This window comes from Anomaloglossus baeobatrachus, chromosome 4, assembly GCF_048569485.1.
Source record: "Anomaloglossus baeobatrachus isolate aAnoBae1 chromosome 4, aAnoBae1.hap1, whole genome shotgun sequence".
In the NCBI taxonomy this organism is placed as follows: Eukaryota; Metazoa; Chordata; class Amphibia; order Anura; family Aromobatidae; genus Anomaloglossus; species Anomaloglossus baeobatrachus.
In genome coordinates this window covers 43,182,881-43,207,735 of record NC_134356.1, presented here as the reverse complement: position 1 = coordinate 43,207,735, position 24,855 = coordinate 43,182,881, and the positions used below count along the sequence as shown (strand labels likewise).

The window sequence follows — 24,855 nt, the reverse complement described above, 5'->3', positions numbered from 1 at the left end:
CACACTACCGTACATTGGGTTTGGACTTTTGATACGTAAGGTGGCAGAATAAAAATAAATAGCTTTTATGTATTGATCCCATCTTGCTGGTTGTGCCCCCTTTGGGTCGCCTTCAATTATGGAAAAGATGGAATGTAAATGCTGCAGCCAATCATGGGCCACAGTGATTGGCAGCAGCGGTCAACTGTCATCAACACGAGAATAGAAAAAGAAGGGGACATGATCAGCGGATTAGAAATGTGTCGGGTGATCGAAAGGTCAATAAAGGGCTATTTCTTTATTTTGTTACCACACAAGGGGCCATATGTGGTGGAAATGGGTGGAATACCTCTTTAACATATAGGGCCCAAACATCCACTGCCAACAGTTCCTGAATGCATATAGTAGTATCCTTGGAATAAGGGGAGTCCTGCTGAAAGATTTGCCAAATTTTCCAAGTTTCCAAAAGCATCCTAGCGATCAGCCCCTGTGTCTACATACATTGTGTGCAGGGACAAGGATGGGAAAAGCGAGGTGGCCTGCAAAATAAATCGTGGTCTTATGCTTCAAATGTTCTCCGTAGGAAATGCTATGCTTTCGTTAATTTCCATCAAGTTATCAGCTAACCAAAGAATGGATAACATACTGGTCCACTGGGGGTCTAACCACTGAGACACCAGGAATATGGAAAACGAGGCTCTGAAATGCACCATTAGTTTGGATTGGTGTCTAATTCTCGTAGTCACATTGACCATGAATAGTGGTAGCTCATGTGGATTTCTGGGCCCTATTCAAATTTTGGGGGTCCCCAACACTTAAGTGTTTTTTGTTTACTTTGCAGCTGCTCTCTCTCTTATTTGAAGACTTGTTCAAAAAGTTTAACTCCGAGATGAAGAAGATCGCTGACCAGGTCATCCCGAAGCAAAGAGCCGCTCAGTTCGACGTGGTGAAACACATGCGTCAAGATCAGATCACCAATGGCATGGTTAATGCCATCTCTACGGTAAGCTGGGAGGACAACAGTCATCTGCTCTGTGAAGATCCTGGAATACTCGTTGAAGGTTATGCTCAGCCTTACAGACCAGTAATGGTCACCTACCTCGTATATTGTCATCAGAAAGGTCTCTATATACCAGTCAGGTCCTCTGTTAATTATCCATTTAGCCAGAGAATAACTCATTTTATAGCCTATACATCCACGCTTTACTCCCATCGGCTGCGGGACTTTTAGGAAGAACTCCACAATATTGGTCCCTGCTTCCGAAATATGTGCTAAACCATGACAGTAAGCCCTGAATCGCGTATCCCATCCTTGACCCAGTGGCCACCAGATCAGAGCCTTGCAGTCGTCCTACTACTTGCCAGCGTACTGTGCAGTAGGTTTTGCCCGATTTGGTCATTGTAAAGCCGGGCGAGCTGATCAGAAGAGTAGCTGAGTATGCTGGCAGGTAAGAGGATGTTCTTGCTTAAGTCCAATGATCATGGACGACCAATGTCGACCCTGAACTAGAGTCCTCTAACGAGGGGGTTTTGAGGTTCTTGGCACAAAACAGAATCGTGACCTTGGCCATATCTGGCTCAATGGATTGTCACAGGTTTGTTGACCTTTTATTTATTTAGGGAAATTGGTCTCTGAAGAGATTCAAAATGGACCGTCAAGGGGTGACCCAGGTGCTCTCACGATTGTCCTTCATATCCGCCTTGGGAATGATGACGAGAATATCGTCCCAGTTTGAAAAGACGAGAAAAGTCAGTGGTCCTCGATCCTTACAACCTTCGCAGTGGGGTATGCTGTGCCCGTCCGATACTCCTGAAGGAGAGGTATGTATATGAAGGTTCAAAATGAGCTTTAACCATGCTGGAGGGTTGTAGTCCTACAACAACTGCAATAGGCTGCCCAACCTCTACACACTTCAGACATGTTCGCCTTTTATCATGTGTTTCAGGCTTGCGGTCTAGTGAAAAATCTTGCACTAATGACGCACATCACAACTGACATGGAGGACGGGCCTATCATTAAATTGGCCAGTAATCTCGGAGTCGAAGATGTCAATCTGCTGTGTGGTGAAGAACTGGCGTACTCCAACATCTTTATCGTGTTCCTCAATGGTAATTTACATCTTAATTAATATAGAGTCAAGCAGAAAGACTCTAAGATCTGAGATCCTACTACCTTCCAGCATCTCTTGCACCTCCACTGATTGAAAAGACCGGCTCAGCACATGTATGATGTCAAGCCAGGCCTACTAAACTCACATTGAAGAGGTTCGCAGAACATTGTTTTTCAGGTTGTCTTTCAAATGAGATCCTCACTGTTATTAAAATAAAATTATATAAAAAGATATGTAAATTCTGGAGAAATATCTTTGAAGAGATTTTCAAAGAACTTTTATAGGGGTCTCTCTAGGGCCTTTTACAGGGGGCTTCTTTAGGGTCTTTGGGCTGTGGTATCTCGGGCCTTTGGGCTGTGGGCTTTCCCGGGCCTTTGGGCTGTGGGCTCCACCCGGGCCTTTGGGCTGTGGGCTCCACCCGGGCCTTTGGGCTGTGGGCTCCACCCGGGCCTTTGGGCTGTGGTCTCTCCCCGGGCCTTTGGGCTGTGGGCTCTCCCCGGGCCTTTGGGCTGTGGGCTCTCCCCGGGCCTTTGGGCTGTGGGCTCTCCCCGGGCCTTTGGGCTGTGGGCTCTCCCCGGGCCTTTGGGCTGTGGGCTCTCCCCGGGCCTTTGGGCTGTGGGCTCTCCCCGGGCCTTTGGGCTGTGGGCTCTCCCCGGGCCTTTGGGCTGTGGGCTCTCCCCGGGCCTTTGGGCTGTGGGCTCTCCCCGGGCCTTTGGGCTGTGGGCTCTCCCCGGGCCTTTGGGCTGTGGGCTCTCCCCGGGCCTTTGGGCTGTGGGCTCTCCCCGGGCCTTTGGGCTGTGGGCTCTCCCCGGGCCTTTGGGCTGTGGGCTCTCCCGGGCCTTTGGGCTGTGGGCTCTCCCGGGCCTTTGGGCTGTGGGCTCTCCCGGGCCTTTGGGCTTGGGGCTCTCCCGGGCCTTTGGGCTTGGGGCTCTCCCGGGCCTTTGGGCTGTGGGCTCTCCCCGGGCCTTTGGGCTGTGGGCTCTCCCCGGGCCTTTGACTTCGTGAGGAAGATTTACACCATAAACCGTAATGTTGCCACAATAAACTATTAAACCCTAACTATTTTTCATTTTGGGAGTGCTCCCTCCATTTACTATTGATATCACTTTATCTATGTACTATATAATTTATTTTCCATCTTAAGGAAACATTCTTGGTGTTATTCGCGACCACCAGAAGCTGGTGAACACCTTCCGATTAATGAGAAGAGCGGGCTACATCAATGAATTTGTCTCCATCTCCACCAACCTGTCGGACAGATGCGTGTACATCTCCTCTGATGGAGGCCGCCTCTGCAGGTAATGATTAAATATATAGGGATTGTCCAGCGCCACTCTCTTCTGTCTCGGGTGGTGATTGCAGGATTGGTCCTGTATTTTTTATTTTATTTTTCTCTACACCTTTTGGATCATTGTTTTTGAACCTTTTTTTGCTTGTTTCTTATAACAAATGTGCACTTTTATGTTTAATCTTTTATATATTTCTGAATGACCTTGCTCATGATGGGCATTGTTGTGCCCACAGGTTAAATACAGCCCCCATATGGCATATAAATACCCCCCCAAGTCTTAGTTCTGGTTTTACATTCAAGAACCAGGTAGCTCAGGATGAACAGTTCAGTTAACAATCAAATGATGAAAAAGCCCAGAAAATTCATATAAAATAAACCAACATTTGGTAGGATCGGCCATAAATTAGTAAATGTAGTTTCTAAATTAAATCTTACAAACAGTAATGAATAATTCGTCGAGATCAGCCGGGTCTGTGAGCGGGACCGCTCGACTGAAAAATGTAACGCTGCTGTACTGGGAATATAAAGGGTCCGATGGCGACTGTCTGCACCTGGCAGAGGCCTATCGGTCCCGCACCACGGCGGGTGCATCACTGACAGGAGATACAAGTCTATTAAGCTGAATAGAGACGTTTTCTATCAATAGCGGCAGTCGTCGGCCACTAGCCAAAGCACACGCCCAATGCATGTTATCTGCCAGTCCCCCACAATATGGCCGACCCTGTATTGCTGGTTGTCCTGCAATCCCCGGCACTGTCTGACAGCCGAGGTCTCCTGAGACTTCTACAGAATGGGCCACCGACACCGGATCCTAACACACCTGGGAATAGGAGGTGCCAATCTGTAGTTGGCCCCTGACATCCCTGAAGGATTCCGATATTTATTTTTTTTTTGCCAAATGCAGAATTTTTACTTTTCACATGGATTGTTGCTGGGAAGCCATTATTGTTAATTTTGCCTGTTTATGTAAAATCCAAAACAGTAGTTTGGAAAAAGGACACTCCGGATTATAGCTTGGAGTTTGGTCTCTTTCACATGTCCGCGTAAAACACACACGTGTTTCACGGTCCGTGGTGTAGAGGCATATGTGTGTGCAATTTCAGTATGTGTGCTATACGTGTGACATATGGATAGCACACGGACAGCATGAGCTGGTATACTCACCTGTCTCCGGCGCTGCTGTTACTTCCGGGTCCGCTGTGAGTGCAGTGAATATGCAATGAGCATAATAAGCGATCCCGGAAGCGACAGCGGCGCCGGAGACAAGCAAGTATAAAAATTCTTTATTTTTATGTGACACGTGTTTTCTCTGGTATGTGTCACATCAGTGCTTATGGAGAAAAACAGACATGTCGCCGTGTCCGCCACACAGACACGCATTCCGTGTGAAAACGGAATGACCCATTGATTTTACTGGGTCTATGTGTGTCCGTGTCTGTCACAAGTAGCAGAAAGAGGCCTTAGGCATCAGTCGTACTCCATTAGAGTCTGGAGGTTTTTTATGGTTTGTGTGTAGTTGAACAGCTCTAAAAGTGTCATATACGGTACTGAGCACAACCTCCATCCACATCTGCGGCACCCTCCACTCGAACTTTGACTATGCATTGGACTTTTGTAGCAAATGTACCCGGCGCTGCATTGCAGAATGGCCTTTGTTGTCAGACTTTGGAGCAGTGGAGCGCGTTGGTCACGAGGACTCCCAATAATTTAGAGGACAGGGATTCTGTGCCCCTCATATTAATTGAGCTGCAGTTGTGCCTCTTCATTTATTTTGTATGTGACTGACAAAGACGTGGACGTGCCGAGCGGCAGGGCGTGTGCGCAGATAACGGAGCACAGTACCTAAGTACCGTGTTTCCCCAAAACTTAGACAGTGTCTTATATTGGTTTTAGCTTCTAAAGATGCATAAGGGCTTATTTTCGGGAGTCATCTTAAATTTTGCATAGGTGTCAGTAATTTGCCCAACTAGAACTTTTGCTATGGGGACCCATGACTTCTATGTACGCCCCCATGGCTAGAACCAGCTGTGCCGCTCATGACCCAAACTATCACCACAAATTCTTGCACGTGGACCACGATGCTTCATTCTTTCCTTTGGTCTCCTGGCGATTGCAGGAGGTTTATGGACCGGTTGCTGTGCAGCCACATAACATGCAAGCCCGATAGTGGACACCAGCCCCATCAGCTTTTTGCAACCTTTTTTTTTTTTTTGCCGGGACGCTGCACAACTGGTCTTATCTCCATACAACTCCCATTAATGGCCGGTCATAATAGTCTTCTGTATTTTGTATCTTTTTGATTTAGTCTTCATTTGTCTTTTAGGTATTGTGCTATATAGGATCTATACAGTGTGAGCGCCCCCATCACAGAGACCGTACCCCATAACATTAGTGATGTAACTTGGGACGTTATGGTCTGTTCTGTGTATACAGCACCCTGTATAGTCCCTGAACCTGCGGCTGCCATGTATATAGCAGATGAGACACTTTATTAGATGCCGGATTAGGCTGCTTTCACACTTGCGTTGCAAATAGTGTGATAATAAAGATAAAGAATACCTGTGAAAGGAGATTTGCAGTCGGGAGGAAAGAGAGAGAGAAGTGTGACCGCAAATCCCCTGAGTGACCACTGTGAGCGCGATCACCAGTGCTGTTGTCGCGGGCGGGGGGTGCGCTGCGCTCACCACGCTCGGGTCCGGCGCTGCTGCTGCTCGGTGGCTCGAGCGATGGGCCGGATCCAGGGACTCGAGCGTCGCTCCTCGCCCGTGAGTGAAAGGGGTGGTTTGTTGGTGTTTGGGATGTCGGTTTGTGACGCCACCCACGGTGTGTGGTGAGGTTGGGGCACCACCGCTGCTCTGTACGGGGATCCGGGGTTGTTATCTGTTTGGTGGTTCGCGGGGCCTGGCCAGTTGCAGGGTCGCGGGGCAGCGCAGTGCCAGGCGGCACGGCGGTACTTACTCAGCCAGTAACGCACACGGAGTCTCTGGCAAAACAAACGGCTGGATGGACGAGTCCCACAGACGGCTGCGACGGTCACTCCCGGTAGGTTGGCGGTAACTGTCTCTCCCTGCACCGGTATTATGTTCTCATCCCCGATGGCTTCCCACCGGTAACCCCCAGCGGTAGGTTGGCTAAGGGAGCCCCTGTTTGCCCGCAGGCTCTGGCCCTGGGAGCTCTAGCTCTGGCGGTAGCGTTCTCTCCCTCACGGTTTGGACGGTTGCCTTCAGTTGGGTCTTTACTGCTGGGAAACCCCGGAGGTTCCCGTCGCTGACGGATTTGACCGGTTTAACGGCGACTCAAAGCCTGGTCGGGGTCCGTAGGCCCTGCCGGATGGTGCTGGCTTCTCTTCGCTCCCCGATCCGGTACTGGCGGGCCACCGCCTGTCCCCGGTCCTTACGGTTGTATGTCAATCGGCCTCACCTGCAGACGGTCACCACCGTCTGCCAACCTTGCTGTCAGGTGCCCGGGCCACGTACCCGGACACGGCCAGTCAGTTCCTCCACTACCACTTCCCTGACTCTCACTCTCTACACTCCAAACTCAACTCAACTGCCTTTCTTTTCCCGCCTCCAGGACTGTGAACTCCTCGGTGGGAGGAGCCAACCGCCTGGCCCACCCCCCTTGTGTGGACATCAGCCCCTGGAGGGAGGCAACAAGGATTTGTGTCTGACTTTTGATGTTCCTAACCGGGGCGTGGGGAGTCTTGTTGTAGTACCTGTGACGTCCTGGCTTGTCCAGGGCGCCACACTGTCACTCAGGTAACCTGAATGAGGGCACAGCTGATCGCGCGCCTCACTTCAGTTGCTGCGTGGAGCTGATAGAGAGCTGTTGTGTTCTACGGCCGCTCCTGTCAGCTTCATGTAGCAAGCCCCTCCCACTAAGGGTAAGCCCGGGGTCCCCCTGTGGTGCAGTGGGTTTACACCTGCTCACCGCTTTGCCATCTCCTGCGGTGAGTGTTGCAGGAGCTACCTTTTTGTCTCCACTTCTTGGTCCTGTCCTCGACGCATTGAAAAAGGCAGGAAACGCATCGGCTCAGCCAATCACTGACTGAGGAGGGTCCCTGCTTTGGCCACTGATTGGCTGAGCCTGCACTTCTAGCTCTTTAATGGTCTGATTGGCCGTAGATATCCAATCTTGGGGAAGAATGGTTCAGGGGTGAATGTTATGACCTTTTGGTTTGGGGGGAGACGTATCCTGTGGACGCTCTTTTAATATTCACTTTTGAATCCACTCATTGTGGTAACTGACGTTTAAATACCCCTAAATCTTATTTCAGTCCTTACTGTATTTCTGCCATTGCGTCTAAGAATCAGGTAGCTCTGGATGAACAGTCCAATTTACAATGAAATGGAGAGAAAGCCCAGAGAATTCATATAAAATATACCTAAATTTGCTAATTATACCAGTAATCTAATGGTTGATCGTCCCGAATGTAACTATTAAATACAGACAAGAATCTTACAGATGCTAATTAATTAATTTCTTTGGTTGCAGCCGCTTCTGTGAGCGGGATCACTCGACTGGAAAATGTAACGCTGCTGTACTGGGAATATAAAGGGGCCGATAGCGACTGTCTGCACCTGGCAGAGGCCTATCGGTCCCGCACCACGGCGGGCGCATCACTGACAGGAGATACAAGTCTATTAAGCTGAATAGAGACGTTTTCTATCAATAGCGGCAGTCGTCGGCCACTAGCCAAAGCACACGCCCAATGCATGTTATCTGCCAGCCCCCCACAATATGGCCGACCCTGTATTGCCGGTTGTCCTGCAATCCCCGACACTGTCTGACAGCCGAGGTCCCCTGAGACTTCTACAGAAAGGATCCGGTGTCGGTGGCCCAAACACTCCTGGGAATAGGAGCTGCCAATCTGTAGTTGGCCCCAGACATCCCTGAAGGATTCATATGTCATTTTGCAAATTTATTATTATTATTATTATTTATTATTATAGCGCCATTTATTCCATGGCGCTTTACAAGTGAAAGAGGGGTATACGTACAACAATCATTAACAGTACAAGACAGACTGGTATAGGAGGAGAGAGGACCCTGCCCGCGAGGGCTCACAGTCTACAGGGAATGGGTGATGGTACAATAGGTGAGGACAGAGCTGGTTGCGCAGTGGTCTACTGGGCTGAGGGCTATTGTAGGTTGTAGGCTTGTTGGAAGAGGTGGGTCTTGAGGTTCCTCTTGAAGCTTTCACGGTAGGGGAGAGTCTGATGTGCTGAGGTAGAGCGTTCCAGAGTATGGGGGATGCACGGGAGAAATCTTGTACACGATTGTGGGAAGAGGAAATAAGAGAGGAGCAGAGAAGGAGATCTTGTGAGGATCTAAGGTTGCGTGCAGGTAGGTACCGGGAGACTAGGTCACAGATGTAGGGAGGAGACAGGTTGTGCATGGCTTTGTATGTCATGGTTAATGTTTTGAACTGGAGTCGTTGGGCGATGGGAAGCCAGTGAAGGGATTGGCAGAGTGGCGAGGCTGGGGAGTAGCGAGGGGAGAGGTGGATTAAGCGGGCTGCAGAGTTTAGGATAGATTGGAGGGGTGCAAGAGTGTTGGAAGGGAGGCCAGAGAGCAGGAGGTTGCAGTAGTCGAGGCGGGAGATGATGAGGGCATGCAGAATTGTTATTTTGCTCATGGATTGTTGCTGGGAAGCAAACATTTTTGAAATCCACCCGAAATTATAGTGTTGAAAAAGAGCCTTCCAGGTGCTCCGTACTGGTAACTAGTGATTAGCGGACACTACCATGCTCGGGTGCTCTGTTCTCGTAATTAGTGATGAGCGGGCACTACCATGCTCAGGTGCTCAGTACTCGTAATTAGTGATGAGCGGGCACTACCATGCTCGGGTGCTCCGTACTCGTAACTAGTGATGAGCGGACACTACCATGCTCGGGTGCTCAGTACATGTAACTAGTGATGAGCGGGCACTACCATGCTCAGGTGCTCAGTACTCGTAATTAGTGATGAGCGGGCACTACCATGCTCAGGTGCTCAGTACTCGTAACTAGTGATGAGCGGACACTACCATGCTCGGGTGCTCAGTACATGTAACTAGTGATGAGCGGGCACTACCATGCTCGGCTGCTCAGTACTCGTAACTAGTGATGAGCGGACACTACCATGCTCGGGTGCTCAGTACTGGTAACTAGTGATGAGCGGGCACTACCATGCTCGGGTGCTCAGTACTCGTAACTAGTGATGAGCGGGCACTACCATGCTCGGGTGCTCAGTACTCGTAACTAGTGATGAGCGAGCACTACCATGCTCAGGTGCTCAGTACTCGTAACTAGTGATGAGCGAGCACTACCATGCTCGGGTGCTCAGTACTCATAACTAGTGATGAGTGAGCACTACCATGCTCGGGTGCTCAGTACTCGTAACTAGTGATGAGCGGACACTACCATGCTCGGGGTGCTCGGTACTCGTAACTAGTGATGAGCGGACACTACCATGCTCGGGTGCTCGGTACTAGTAACTAGTGATGAGCGGGCACTACCATGCTCAGGTGCTTTGTACTCGTAACTAGTGATGAGCGGACACTACCATGCTCGGGTGCTCTGTACTCGTAACTAGTGATGAGCGGGCACTACCATGCTCGGCTGCTCTGTACTCGTAACTAGTGATGAGCGGGCACTACCATGCTCAGGTGCTTTGTACTCGTAACTAGTGATGAGCGGGCACTACCATGCTCGGGTGCTCTGTACTCGTAACTAGTGATGAGCGGGCACTACCATGCTTGGGTGCTCAGTACTCGTAACTAGTGATGAGTGGGCACTACCATGCTCAGGTGCTCAGTACTCATAACTAGTGATGAGTGGGCACTACCATGCTCGGGTGCTCAGTACTCATAACTAGTGATGAGCGGGCACTACCATGCTTGGGTGCTCAGTACTCAGCATGGTAGTGCCCGCTCATCACTAGTTACGAGCACCCGAGCATGGTAGTGCCCGCTCATCACTAATGACGGTCATTGACTGCATACGAATGGGCATGGTGTATAAGTACCAGTATCACTGTGTATTGTGCACTCTGTGGTGTTGATTTGGCATAGCACCAGAAAGGTTTTTCGGATTCGTGGATGTAAGATGAAATGTCACTGACTTGCTCTTTAATATCTGTTTCTTACAGACCCTACATTATTGTTAAAAAGCAGCGACCGATGGTGACCAACAAGCACATCATGGAGCTGTGTCAGGGTTACAGGTTAGTCTTGAAAGCCGCGGTGGAGGATCGTACCTGTGGTGTAATATGAAAGATGATTGCCACACACTAATGTCATCCAGTGTCATAATGCTCTACCGTCCATTCATAGATCAGTGCCATGTGTCTGCTCACTTCAGTACAGACCTAACACTAATACCGGTTTCACACATCCTTAAAACCCGGACCAAGGTAGACTTAAAGGGAATCTGTCAGCAGGATTTTGCTAACTCATCTGAGTGCAGCATACGAACAGGAACTTCTAAAGAAAAATCGGGGATCATCGCCGCGCTTATCACCATTGAATCCAATGAATAGTTTTCAGGTCATTTATTGAAGAAGTACAAGTCTACGCGTTTCAGGGGTCTCTGCCCCCTTCCTCAGGACAAGTAAATGATGACACAGAAGATCTACTGAGTGCAGCATAGACAAAGAGATCCGGAATACAACAATGCATCACTTAGATTACTGGATGCAGCCGTTCTGACACAATCACAATTTTCAGATTTAGCCATGTAGCAGAGCTGAGACAGTGCTCTCTCCCACACCAGGCTCTCTATAGAGATTGTACATTGACAGGGAGGTGTTATTCTGAGGAAGGGCCATGCACGTGACATTGTAGTCCGAGCAGTGAGAAGTCCTGCGGATTATACAAACATAGCAAATAAACAGATCAGACCTTGACAAGACAGGCATCCCTGAATTCTATGGTATAGCACTTGCAGCATGCGGTCTTCAGAATACAAAAACCTCCTGACAGATTCCCTTTAAGACAGTCCATCAAGTTCAGCCTATAGCCAACAACATCTTTTATCGGCAGACCCAGCCAAACCACCATGTGAGTCAGTTAGCTCACGTCTGGAAACCTGACGGTACGGCATGGTCCAGGTTTCATGGATGGGGTAAAATCGACGTTACGCCTCTATAGTCCCTTTAACACATGCTGATCGTGTCTATCATTGACCCTTGTGAATATGGTAGTGATCAGATGCTGATTTATCAACCTCTTGCATGGCAGAAGTGGCAGCCTCTGCTCTACGGACTCCACAGGAGCTTAAATTGTATGGTGACTATGCTAATGAGTGTCAGCTCATAGGCTACATTGAAGGGAATCTGTCACTAGATTTTTTCATTGTAATCTGAGAGCAGGAATATGTAGGGACTGAGATTCTGATTCCAGTGATGTCACTTGCTGCTGGTCTGCATGCTGTCACTTTGATACTATCTTTTTTTTTCTCTACCGCAGATCTAGCAGAGCTCAGAATGCTGAGCCCTGTATAACCACGCCCATACCACGGATTGGCAGCTTTCTGTGGTGGGGGTGGGGTTATACAAAGCAGCAGGACTAGAAGGCATGAGACAATCTAGTCTTGTTGTGATAATCTCCTGGTGATAAAACACTGATTTTATTGAAACGGCGACATAGCCAAGTAAGTGACACATCGCTGGAATCAGGGTCTCAGCCCCTACATTATACTGCATTCGGGTTACATGGAAAAAACGGATGACAGATTCTCTTTAAGCAATCTTGCGTGTTCACAATGCGTTTTGCCATGGTTTTCAGATAGGCTTCTTAATATATGCGTCCAACCAAAGGGTAACTTATAGATTTATATTGTAAAAAGGGGGAAAAAAGTAACCAACCAATACCTAGGACCTATTCAGAAGACTACATTTGGCAGTAGTGATGGCAACTTTCCAAACAAATGTTAATACAGCCTAAATGGACAAGCCCTTTAAATGTGACATAGACATTAGTATTGGTGGCGAACATCAGTGCCCCATTGTACGAATTTTACAGTAGTACCTATATGCCATTTGTAATGTTTGTATTGATTCTTTTTCTTTTATTCTTTATTCTTTTGCTCTTTTATGTCGTCATTGCCACATGCGGCAATGCTAATTACCTGTTAAATAGAATCGCACGGGGGGGGGGGGGGGATAATACCAGGATTTGGATCAATAGAGAGGATAGTAATATGAGCAGGAGTATAAAGAGTCTCAGATAAGAAGGAATAAAGATGATTCTCCCGAGGAGCACGCCGGGCAGACGAGCGGCCGCTCCTGGGACTGTGAATGTATATACACGGGTGTAATTACGTGAGTGCCGGGACCCCCCCCCCCCCCCGCCCTCATTATTTCCCTATCCGATTACAGGAGCTTTGAGGATTTTCTCCATGAAAGTCTAGTGGAATATTTGGATGTGAATGAAGAGAACGATTGTTACATCTCTCTGTACGAACACTCCATTACCAAGTAAGTGACCGCATTATCCAAAGGCTACACTCGATATATTTTTATTATTAAAAAGTTAATTAAACTTTGCCTAAATCAATAGTGCAAGGGAATATAAGAAAATATGTAATATGTCCTATCAGGGAAATTTGCTTCTTTCTCCACTTATGAGCCACTTCTCTACCTTATATCCTGAACTTATGGGTCACGCTGTAGAGCTGCTAAAATCCGTCTTGGTCAAAACAAGGACTCGTTGGCTTTTAGCAGTACCAGGTACACCTTGACATGGCTGCTGGGCACACACAATTTAGCCAGCTTGTGTGCTGAGTATGTCAACATTATAAGTAGAGTCCATAGTGCTACAATTTGCATTTCATATATTCAATATATTTCATATATTCAATATTTGCATACATTGTTGCACATACTGGCTGCTGTGCTTTTTGGTATGTATTTATTAGAATCACAGCAGCTTTCACCTGTTCACACTTGCTTCATTTTGTTAGGAGGTGCATGGCAGATTTTGTTTCTTTACCGCTCACTGAGGGATCAGATGACATCTGCCTATTAAAGTTTATGGAGGGGAACAGTGAAATAGTACGTACACTTAAAAGCGGTGCAACAGGATTCTAGCCAGTGGGTTTTTTTTTTCAACCTTGGATTCACAGGTACACTGCTCAGTACTGCTGTTTTTTCAACCCTAGATGCACAGGTACACTGCTCAGTGATGCTTTCTAATGTCCTCCTGTTTGGTGCTGAACTTGTGCCTGGTGACTGTGTGTGCTCTGTATGGGAGACTTCATTGTAGCCAGTCATCAGCTACCAGCTTACAGACAACTGATATTGTCAAGGGAGAAATTTAGGTGAAGATAGCTAATGGTATCTTCGTTCAGGATATTCAGAGGCTGGTGCCGTATTAGCTGTATGTACCAAATATATTATGAGACACAATAATCAATGAGCACAGAACATGTTTTCTGTTTGAGCTCAGGCTTGCGTCTGACCTCGTGTATCTATGTTCAAGCATTAAACACATCATTTCAGTCTTGAAACATATTTACAAAACGTCTCCATTGCTCACACATACTGATAAAAAAATAATTAGGGGGGAGTGCGTATGGATAGCATTGGGAGAATGCATGAGATCATACATCATTCCAATGGTACATTCCTCTCACACTTTGAAGACGGTAAGCGACGATAAGGAGTGATGCATGGGAGTAATAGGATCATCTTCCTCTTTCCCTTCAGATATTACATTCTCCTGTGAATTTTTACTGATAAGGCTCCCAATTAACTTAATGAATATCTCCCTAGTTCATTTGTACCTTGGTTAACTCTTTCTTGAATATATAGTTTAAAATCATATTATGCGTCTGTGCGATTGCTTATATAGACACACAGGTAATTATGCTACTACATCTATATTTTGATTATTTACATACACAGATATTCTTATTACGTTTGAACAAACAATTTATAGCTTAGGCTACCTTCACAATATGAGATAGGTCCTGCAGAGGGAAAAAATTGGTGACTAATTCCGGATGCAAGTCATATAATGACCCGAAGTGTTATTAACCAAATTCTGAAAAATCACCTAAAATATCAGTCACACCACTGTTGCCATTTTTGCATCTGGATCCTTGAAAAAACATGTAGATCATGGATGACTTCTATATGCATTTTATTTATTTTTATTTTATTTTGTATTTTATTTATTTATTTTTTTTGCAAAAATTGACTAAGAAAAACCTCATAAGTCTAATGAAAAAATAAATAATGTTGATAAAAAAAAAAAAAAAGTGACCTCTGGCATTACACTAGATGGGCACTTAATCATAGTGGGCGCCATATGCAGAGTGACATCTGGTTCTTCCAGACGGTCCGTATATATTGTCTGTAAGGCTCGCCTTCGCTCTGAAGCTTCGTGCTTTATAGCATTGTCTTCTGTTTGTGATTGTTTTTTAGGCACACCACTCATTTGGAGATCGAACCCTTTACATTGCTCGGGGGTTTGTGCCGGACTTATCCCATACCCTCATCACAAACCAGGTCCCCAAGAAACACTTACCAGTGTGCTATGGGAAACAAGCTATGGGTAAGGGTAACCATTTTTTGTCCTGTCTTATCTATTATCCCATTTACACTGGGTGATTTTGGCTCTATTAAGCAGCGCTGATCGTCTAATCTAGTGGTTTAATGGCCAATTGACAAGGGCCAATGAAAACTCAAAAATTAGAACGATCGTTCTGTTATGTGATCGGCAATATATCTACTGTCTGACGTCAACGATGATATTGATATTAGCATGACCGGATCTGATCAGTGGGCGAACCACTGTGAAGACGCTCTTTCCCCATTATCGCTCATCTCCAGGTTATCAACTTATCCAAAAGGCCCTTAAAGGGAACCTGTCGGGTGCAATATGGACCCAGAACCACGAGTAATTCTGGGTGCATATTGCTAATCCCTGCCTAACCGTCCCAGCCTATTTTTAAAAGTATTTCTAAAGATCTTTTATGATATGCTAATGAGCGCAGGGACTAGTCCCCTGGGCGTTAGTTCCCCGACTAGTCTGCCTTCTTAGTACACTGTTGTGGGCATGCTAACATGTAGCGTCCCCAGCGGTGATGCGCGTACCTGTGTCCGCTGTCACCGCTCTTCTGAATGGCCGCCACTTCTGGTCATGCGCAGTATGAAGCCGGGTGTACACGTCACCGCTGGTGATGCTGCATTGAATAGCATGTTGGCACATCTATGTGGGTGTGCTAACATGCTAAGAAGGCAAAATGAGCGCAGGAACTAACGCCCTTGTGACTAGTCCCTGTGCTCATTAGCATATCATAAAGGATCTGAGGCGTGCATTATGAAGTGCAGCATTAGCTGAGGCACACATTAAGAAGCTCAGCAGCAGCTGAGGAACACATTATAAAGCTCAGCAGCAGCTTAAGCGTGCATTATGAAGCTCAGCAGCAGCTGAGACGTGCATTACGAAGTTGAGGACCGGCTGAGGCGTGCATTTTGAAGCTCAGCAGCAGCTGAGACGTGCATTACGAAGTTCAGGACCGGCTGAGGCGTGCATTTTGAAGCTCAGCAGCAGCTGAGGCGTGCATTATTAAGTTCAAGAGCTGCTGAGGCGTGCATTATGAAGTTCAGCAGCAGCTTAATCGTGCATTATGAAGTTCAGGACCGGCTGAGGAGTGCATTTTGAAGCTCAGCAGCAGCTGAATCGTGCATAATGAAGTTCAGCAGCAGCTGAATCGTGCATTATGAAGTTCAGCAGCAGCTGAATCGTGCATTATGAAGTTCAGCAGCAGCTGAGGCGTGCATGAAGAAGTTCAGGAGCTGCTGAGGCACGCATTATGAAGTTCAGGAGCTGCTGAGGCACGCATTATGAAGTTCAGGAGCTGCTGAGGCATGCATTATGAAGTTCAGGAGATGTTGAGGCGTGCATGAAGAAGTTCAGGAGCTGCTGAGGCGTGCATTATGAAGTTCAGGAGCTGCTGAGGCACGCATTATGAAGTTCAGGAGCTGCTGAGGCACGCATTATGAAGTTCAGGAGCAGCTGAGGCGTGCATTATGAAGTTCAGGAGCTGCTGAGGCGTGCATTATGAAGTTCAGGAGCAGCTGAGGCATGCATTATGAAGTTCAGGAGCAGCTGAGGCGTGCATTATGAAGTTCAGGAGCAGCTGAGGCGTGCATTATGAAGTTCAGGAGCTGCTGAGGCGTGCATTATGAAGTTCAGGAGCAGCTGAGGCGTGCATTATGAAGTTCAGGAGCAGCTGAGGCGTGCATTAGGACGTTCAGGAGCAGCTGAGGCGTGCATTATGAAGTTCAGGAGCAGCTGAGGCGTGCATTATGAAGTTCAGGAGCAGCTGGGGCATGCATTATGAAGTTCAGGAGCAGCTGAGGCGTGCATTATGAAGTTCAGGAGCAGCTGAGGCGTGCATTATGAAGTTCAGGAGCTGCTGAGGCGTGCATTATGAAGTTCAGGAGCTGCTGAGGCGTGCATTATGAAGTTCAGGAGCAGCTGAGGTGTGCATTATGAAGTTCATGAGCTGCTGAGGCGTGCATTATGAAGTTCAGGAGCTGCTGAGGCATGCATTATGAAGTTCAGGAGCTGCTGAGGCGTGCATTATGAAGTTCAGGAGCTGCTGAGGCGTGCATTATGAAGTTCAGGAGCAGCTGAGGCGTGCATTATGAAGTTCAGGAGCTGCTGAGGCGTGCATTATGAAGTTCAGGAGCTGCTGAGGCGTGCATTATGAAGTTCAGGAGCTGCTGAGGCGTGCATTATGAAGTTCAGGAGCTGCTGAGGCGTGCATTATGAAGTTCAGGAGCTGCTGAGGCGTGCATTATGAAGTTCAGGAGCTGCTGAGGCGTGCATTATGAAGTTCAGGAGCAGCTGAGGCGTGCATTATGAAGTTCAGGAGCTGCTGAGGCGTGGATTATGAAGCTCAGGAGCTGCTGAGGCGTGCATTATGAAGTTCAGGAGCTGCTGTGGCATGCATTATGAAGTTCAGGAGCTGCTGAGGCGTGCATTATGAAGTTCAGGAGCAGCTGAGGCGTGCATTATGAAGTTCAGGAGCTGCTGAGGCGTGCATTATGAAGTTCAGGAGCTGCTGAGGCGTGCATTATGAAGTTCAGGAGCAGCTGAGGCGTGCATTATGAAGTTCAGGAGCAGCTGAGGCGTGCATTATGAAGTTCAGGAGCTGCTGAGGCGTGCATTATGAAGTTCAGGAGCTGCTGAGGCGTGCATTATGAAGTTCAGGAGCTGCTGAGGCGTGCATTATGAAGTTCAGGAGCTGCTGAGGCGTGCATTATGAAGTTCAGGAGCTGCTGAGGCGTGCATTATGAAGTTCAGGAGCTGCTGAGGCTAGCATTATGAAGTTCAGGAGCAGCTGAGGCGTGCATTATGAAGTTCAGGAGCTGCTGAGGCGTGCATTATGAAGTTCAGGAGCTGCTGAGGCATGCATTATGAAGTTCAGGAGCTGCTGAGGCTAGCATTATGAAGTTCAGGAGCTGCTGAGGCGTGCATTATGAAGCTCAGGAGCTGCTGAGGCGTGCATTATGAAGTTCAGGAGCAGCTGAGGCGTGCATTATGAAGTTCAGGAGCAGCTGAGGCGTGCATTATGAAGTTCAGGAGCTGCTGAGGCGTGCATTATGAAGTTCAGGAGCTGCTGAGGCTAGCATTATGAAGTTCAGGAGCTGCTGAGGCTAGCATTATGAAGTTCAGGAGCTGCTGAGGCGTGCATTATGAAGTTCAGGAGCTGCTGAGGCGTGCATTATGAAGTTCAGGAGCAGCTGAGGCGTGCATTATGAAGTTCAGGAGCTGCTCAGGCGTGCATTATGAAGTTCAGGAGCAGCTGAGGCGTGCATTATGAAGTTCAGGAGCAGCTGAGGCGTGCATTATGAAGTTCAGGAGCAGCTGAGGCGTGCATTATGAAGTTCAGGAGCAGCTGAAGCGTGCATTATGAAGTTCAGGAGCAGCTGAGGCGTGCATTATGAAGCTCAGGAGCAGCTGAGGCGTGCATTATGAAGTTCAGGAGCTGGTGAGGCGTGCATTATGAAGTTCAGGAGCAGCTGAGGCGTGCATTATGAAGTTCAGGAGCTGGTGAGGCGTGCATTATGAAGTTCAGGAGCAGCTGAGGCGTGCATTATGAAGTTCAGGAGCAGCTGAGGCGTGCATTATGAAGCTCAGGAGCTGCTGAGTTCGGTATTACAACATTCTAATGTGTCTGGTGCAGCTGCTGAAGAACCTCCTTTTAATCACACACAAGTGGATCAATCTCTGACCCAAGAGGACAAACTTGCTACAAAAGTATCAGCCATAGATGGATTCTGCTGGTGGAGACGAGCAGCGCCGCTTATCTCTTACAGTCTCATTTTAATATGAAAATACTTATTTTTTTACATTTTTCCGAGTATTATTTATTGACCTGTCATTGGGAAGTTTCCGCTGATTGGTTTTTAGTAATGATATAATGTGAGTTTTGATTGATTTGGTTAGCGGCGCAGCTCGTACAGCGCAATGCCTCGTAGCCGGGTTTCCGGGGGTAAGAACATAGCGCGGGGGCTTTCCTGGATTTGGCTTTCTTTGCTGGAACACATTCTGTTTCTTGCCACACACAGCCAGCCTGGATCAGTGTGTACAGAAAGCCAATTCCGCCTCGCTCAGGCCTTTTGTCATCTTCCCCCTGAATGAGGTTTTTTTTTTGTGTGTGTTCGCAGTGTCATTTGCAATTCATTGTCTGATTTCTGAGGTCGGTGTATTCAGCTGCCGTGACCCCGGGTCCTGCACATTTAGCTCCTTGGATACAATGCGCTGACGTTACTGTCGATGGTCCGGATACAAAGGCTGCGAGATATCCTAAGCCATAAAAAAGGGCCTTTGTTTCTGTTATTACCAAACACCTGAATAAAGGAGGCAGATCAAAACTTGTCCTGAAAAAAAAGGGGGGAAATTGGCACCAGACGTCCAAGGAGTATGAATACGTCATAAAGGGATGGATGTGGAGCCGCTCCAAGGCATAGAAGCAAAGTTATCAACTAGTTATGTATTTAAAGGGCTCTCCAGGAAGAAAAGAAAATGTCTAGCATTTTTCTAAATTCCATTAATTAGAAAATGACAATCTATTTGTTCAGGGAGGTAATCACTATGGGGTTAAAATGAAAGTCGCCCTGTCACTGACCGAAACCTGTCCTACAATGTTATTAGGACAGGAGCCTGTAAGCATTTGCAATAGGAAGCTCTGCCTTGTCCCGTCATGTAATCTGATATAATACAGGAGATGGCAAGAGTGCTGAGGTAAGAAGAGGCTGCTCACACTGCTGACCACCCTGTCTAGCTTATCTAATACTAGAGATAGCAAGATTCCTGCAATAAGAAGAGGCTGCTCACACTGCTAACCACCCTGTCTAGCTTATCTAATACTGGAGATGGCAAGAGTGCTGAGGTAAGAAGAGGCTGCTCACACTGCTGACCACCCTGTCTAGCTTATCTAATACTGGAGATAGCAAGAATGCTGAGGTAAGAAGAGGCTGTTCACATTGCTGTCCACCCTGTCTATCTGTTCTAATACGGAAGATAGTAAAAGCTCGCTCAGTCTCGCTCGCTCAGTCTCGCTCGCTCAGTCTCGCTCGCTCAGTCTCGCTCGCTCAGTCTCGCACGCTCAGTCTCGCACGCTCAGTCTCGCACGCTCAGTCTCGCACGCTCAGTCTCGCACGCTCAGTCTCGCACGCTCAGTCTCGCACGCTCAGTCTCGCACGCTCAGTCTCGCACGCTCAGTCTCGCACGCTCAGTCTCGCACGCTCAGTCTCGCACGCTCAGTCTCGCACGCTCAGTCTCGCACGCTCAGTCTCGCACGCTCAGTCTCGCACGCTCTCGCCCTTGCTCTCTCGCCCCCCCGCCCCTTCTTCTCCTGCCTCCCCCGCCCCTTCTTCTCCCGCCTCCCCCCGCCCCTTCTTCTCGCGCCTCCCCCCGCCCCTTCTTCTCGCGCCTCCCCCCGCCCCTTCTTCTCGCGCCTACCCCCGCCCCTTCTTCTCGCGCCTCCCCCGCCCCTTCTTCTCGCGCCTCCCCCGCCCCTTCTTCTCGCGCCTCCCCCGCCCCTTCTTCTCGCGCCTCCCCCGCCCCCTTTTCTCGCGCCTCCTCTGCCCCCTTTTATCTTTTCCTCTGTCATGATCTTATCCTGGACCACAACGCGTCTTTTGCGCTCAGGTGGGCAGAGCCGCAGCCGGTCCGTACATTGTTGTCTGAGATAGGATCGATTTGCACGGACGCCGACATAAACCGTTAGATTTCTCTTTTGTTCATTCACTTTGCATTTAGTTAATTGATAAAAATATTCTATTAACTCTTTTATTTTTAAAAGTATTGTTACTGTACAGCATTTTTTCCACTTCAGCGTAAAACACTTTTGCCTCAGTGTGTATGTATATATTCATTTGTGTAGTATTATTGGTGCAAGGTTGCGATCACAGACCCGTGCTCTTTGGCCGTCGGTTCACGCTGAGAGTTGCCGGCTCCGCACATCTGGAGAGCCCCGGCTTTGCCGCTGTATAATGTGATATTTCTATACGTTTGGCTCCGTTTTGGTCCCATTCCACTCGAGCTTTATCACTCTTTAGTGTTTCTTTATGTGTTATTAAACCAGCAGAGCGCGTTGCATTCACTGCTCGGGATAAAGCGCTTTGTGCCGGGGACCTTTTGTTGTTTGGAAATCACCTGCAGAATAATCTCCGTAATTTTAAATGGCAATAAAATGTTTTGGAGGAATTTTCAGGCTAACAATACAAAACATCTGACATGTTATGACCTGAAACCTAATCTGAAATCGGCTAGAAACCGCGGTTTTGTTCTGCGGTGGGCTAATCACATCAGTATGCCGAGGCTCGGCAGTTTACAGCCATAGGCAAACTCTGGGTATTCACCCCTGAACTGTCAAGTATGGAACGCATTTAATGTATGTATACAGTATATGGACGATTATTACATATATGTATGGCTATATTATGTGCATATTTATGTGCATGTGGATATACACAAAATACACCTTTATTCTGGGGGTGTGTGTATAATATATATATATATATATATATATATATATATATATATATATATACACACACATATACAGTAAAATATGTGTGTGTGTGTGTGTGTGTGTGTGTGTGTGTATATATATATATATATATATATATATATATATATATATATATATATATATATATATATATATATATAAAATGTGTGTGTGTGTGTGTGTGTGTGTATATATATATATATATATATGTGTGTGTGTGTATATATATATATATATATATATATGTGTGTGTGTGTATATATATATATGTGTGTGTGTGTGTATGTGTATATATATATATATATATATATATATATATATATATATATATATATATATATATATATATATATATATATATATATATATACACACCCACACAGTACAGACCAAAAGACACACCTCATTCAAAGAGTTTCTTTATTGTCATGACTCTGAAAATCGTACATTCACATTGAAGGCATCAAGACTATGAATTAACATATGTGGAATGAAACACTTAACAAAAAAGTGTGAAACAACTGAAAATATGCCTTTTATTCTAGGTTCTTCAAAGTAGCCACCTTTTGCTTTGATTACTGCTTTGCACACTCTTGGCATTCTCTTGATGAGCTTCAAGAAGTAGTCACCGGAAATGGTTTTCCAACAGTCTTGAAGGAGTTCCCAGAGATGCTTAGCACTTTTTGGCCCTTTTGCCTTCACTCTGCGGTCCAGCTCACCCCAAACCATCTCGATTGGGTTCAGGTCTGGTGACTGTGGAGGCCAGGTCATCTGCCGTAGCACCCCATCACTCTCCTTCTTAGTCAAATAGCCCTTACACAGCCTGGAGGTGTGTTTGGGGTAATTGTCCTGTTGAAAAATAAATGATGGTCCAACTAAACACAAACCGGATGGAATAGCACGCCGCGGCAAGATGCTGTGGTAGCCATACTGGTTCAGTATGCCTTCAATTTTGAATAAATCCCCAACAGTGTCACCAGCAAAGCACCATCCAAAGTCCATCCGTTCACCTTTTCTGCGTCGCACAAAGACACGGTGGTTGGATCCAAAGATCTCAAATTTGGACTCATTAGACCAAAGCACAGATTTCCACTGGTCTAATGTCCATTCCTTGTGTTCTTTAGCCCAAACAAGTCTCTTCTGCTTGTTGCCTGTCCTTAGCAGTGGTTTCCTAGCAGCTATTCTACCATGAAGGCTGCTGCTTAAAGTCTCCTCTTAATAGTTGTTCTAGAGATGTGTCTGCTGCTAGAACTCTGTGTCGCATTGACCTGGTCTCTAATCTGAGCTGCTGTTAACCTGCGATTTCTGAGGCTGGTGACTCGGATAAACTTATCCTCCGCAGCAGAGGTGACGCTTGGTCTTCCTTTCCTGGGGTGGTCCTCATGTGAGCCAGTTTCTTTGTAGCATTTGATGGTTTTTGCCACTGCACTTGGGGACACTTTCAAAGTTTTACCAATTTCTCGGACTGACTGACCTTCATTTCTTAAAGTAATGATGGCCACTGGTTTTTCTTTACTTAGCTGCTTTTTTCTTGCCATAATACAAATTCTAACAGTCTATTCAGTAGGACTATCAGCTGTGTATCCACCAGACTTCTGCACACCACGACTGATGGTCCCAACCCCATTTATAAGGCAAGAAATCCCACTTATTAAACCTGACAGGGCACACCTGTGAAGTGAGAACCATTTCCGGTGACTACCTCCTGAAGCTCATCATGAGAATGCCAAGAGTGTGCAAAGCAGTAATCAAAGCAAAAGGTGGCTACTCTGAAGAACCTAGAATATAAGACATATTTTCTGTTGTTTCACACTTTTTTGTTAAGTATTTCATTCCACATGTGTTAATTCATAGTTTTGATGCCTTCAATGTGAATCTACAATTTTCAGAGTCATGAAAGTAAAGAAAGCTCTTTGGATGAGATGTGTCCAAACTTTTGGTCTGTACTGTGTATATATATATATATACACATCTGCAGGTTTTTCCCTTCCCTCTCTATAAAGACACAGCTGCAGTTTTTTCTCACTATCTGACATGAAATCAGAATAAACCTTTCCCGTTTTAGGTTAATTCAGAGCCAAAATTATTTATATTTACCAAATGTCAGAATAATGAGAGGATGTTTTAAGATATTTTCTGCAAAGTCAAAAGTCCCTCCATTTCATTAGTATTTGGTGCCATTGCCCTTACACTGTGTGACTTGGGTGAAATATTTTGGATCTCCTTCCAGAAGCTTCTCATAATAGTTAGTGGAATTTGGGCCGATTCCTCCTGACAGAACTGGTGTAGCTGAGCCATGTTTGTAGGTCGCCGCTCGCACCGGCCTTTTCAGCTTTGCACATAAATTTTCAATAGAATTGAGATCAGGGCTTTGTGATGGCCACTCCAAAACATTGACTTTGTTATCCTTAAGCCACTTTGTAACCAGTTTGGCAATAGCTTCGGATCATTGTCTATTTGGAAGACCCATTTCCGCCCAAGCTTTAAGTTCCTGGCTGCTGTTTTGAGATGTTTCTTCAGTGTTGCCACGTAATTTTCTTTCCTCATGATCTATTTTGTGGAGTGCTCCAGTCCCTCCTGCAGGAAAACAACCCCATGATGCTGCAACTCTCATATTTCACAATTCTGATGGTGTCCTTAGGCTTCAAAGCTTCTCCCTTTTTCCTCCAAGCGTAAAGATTATCATTATGGCCAAACAGTTCAATTTTAGATTCGTCAGACCACAGGACATGTCTCCAAAAATTAAAGTCTTTGTTCCTGTGTGCATTTGCAAACATTAATCTGACTTTTTTATGTTTCTTTTGGAGAAATGGCTTCTTCCTGGCAGAGTGGCTTTTCAGCCCATGTTGATACAATACTCGTTTCACTGTTGATAATGAAACAATCTTACCAGCTTCCGCCAGCATCTTCACAAGGTCTTTTGCTTTTTTTTCTTGGGTTGATATGCACATGTCTGACCAAACCACATTCATCTCTGGTGCACAGAACCTGTCTCCTTCCTGAGCGGTATGATGGCTGGACATTCCTATCTTGTTTGTACTTGCGTATTATTGTTTGTACAGATGAACGAGGCACCTTCATGTATCTGGAAATTGCACCCAAGGATGCAAGTCCACAATTCTCTTCCTGAATTGAGGTCCTGAGCAGGGCAGATCAAAGTATTGTACTGCGCCTGCGCAGGACCTCAATGCCCGCCTGTGTGCATGACGTAGGACGCGTCTTGCACCCCGGCTTCAGAAGAAGGCAGACAAAGATGGCCGAAAGATGAGGCGCCGTGCTCGGAGAACAGAGCCATCTATTTGACCCATCTGCACTGAATCAACAATTTAGGTGAGTATTAAAGTTCTACACAGCGGCCTGTTAGAATGCTGTATATAAGAGCCCACTGGTGGTGGCCGCAGCTTATAGTCACCAAATATGGTGACAGGTTCCCTTTAAGTGGCTTCCAAACACC

At 46.7% G+C, this 24,855-nt stretch overlaps 1 protein-coding gene across 1 annotated transcript in view; it reads left to right on the top strand.

Moving 5' to 3' along the window:
* POLR3B (RNA polymerase III subunit B) overlaps positions 1 to 24,855 on the top strand; it is a 209,271-nt gene that overhangs the window by 113,980 nt on the left and 70,436 nt on the right. The window contains 10 exon segments of the mRNA XM_075344277.1: positions 821 to 982; positions 1,600 to 1,800; positions 1,926 to 2,088; positions 3,235 to 3,388; positions 10,513 to 10,587; positions 12,742 to 12,840; positions 14,791 to 14,830; positions 14,832 to 14,867; positions 14,870 to 14,900; positions 14,903 to 14,920. Coding sequence (XP_075200392.1) covers positions 821 to 982; positions 1,600 to 1,800; positions 1,926 to 2,088; positions 3,235 to 3,388; positions 10,513 to 10,587; positions 12,742 to 12,840; positions 14,791 to 14,830; positions 14,832 to 14,867; positions 14,870 to 14,900; positions 14,903 to 14,920 — 979 coding nt within the window.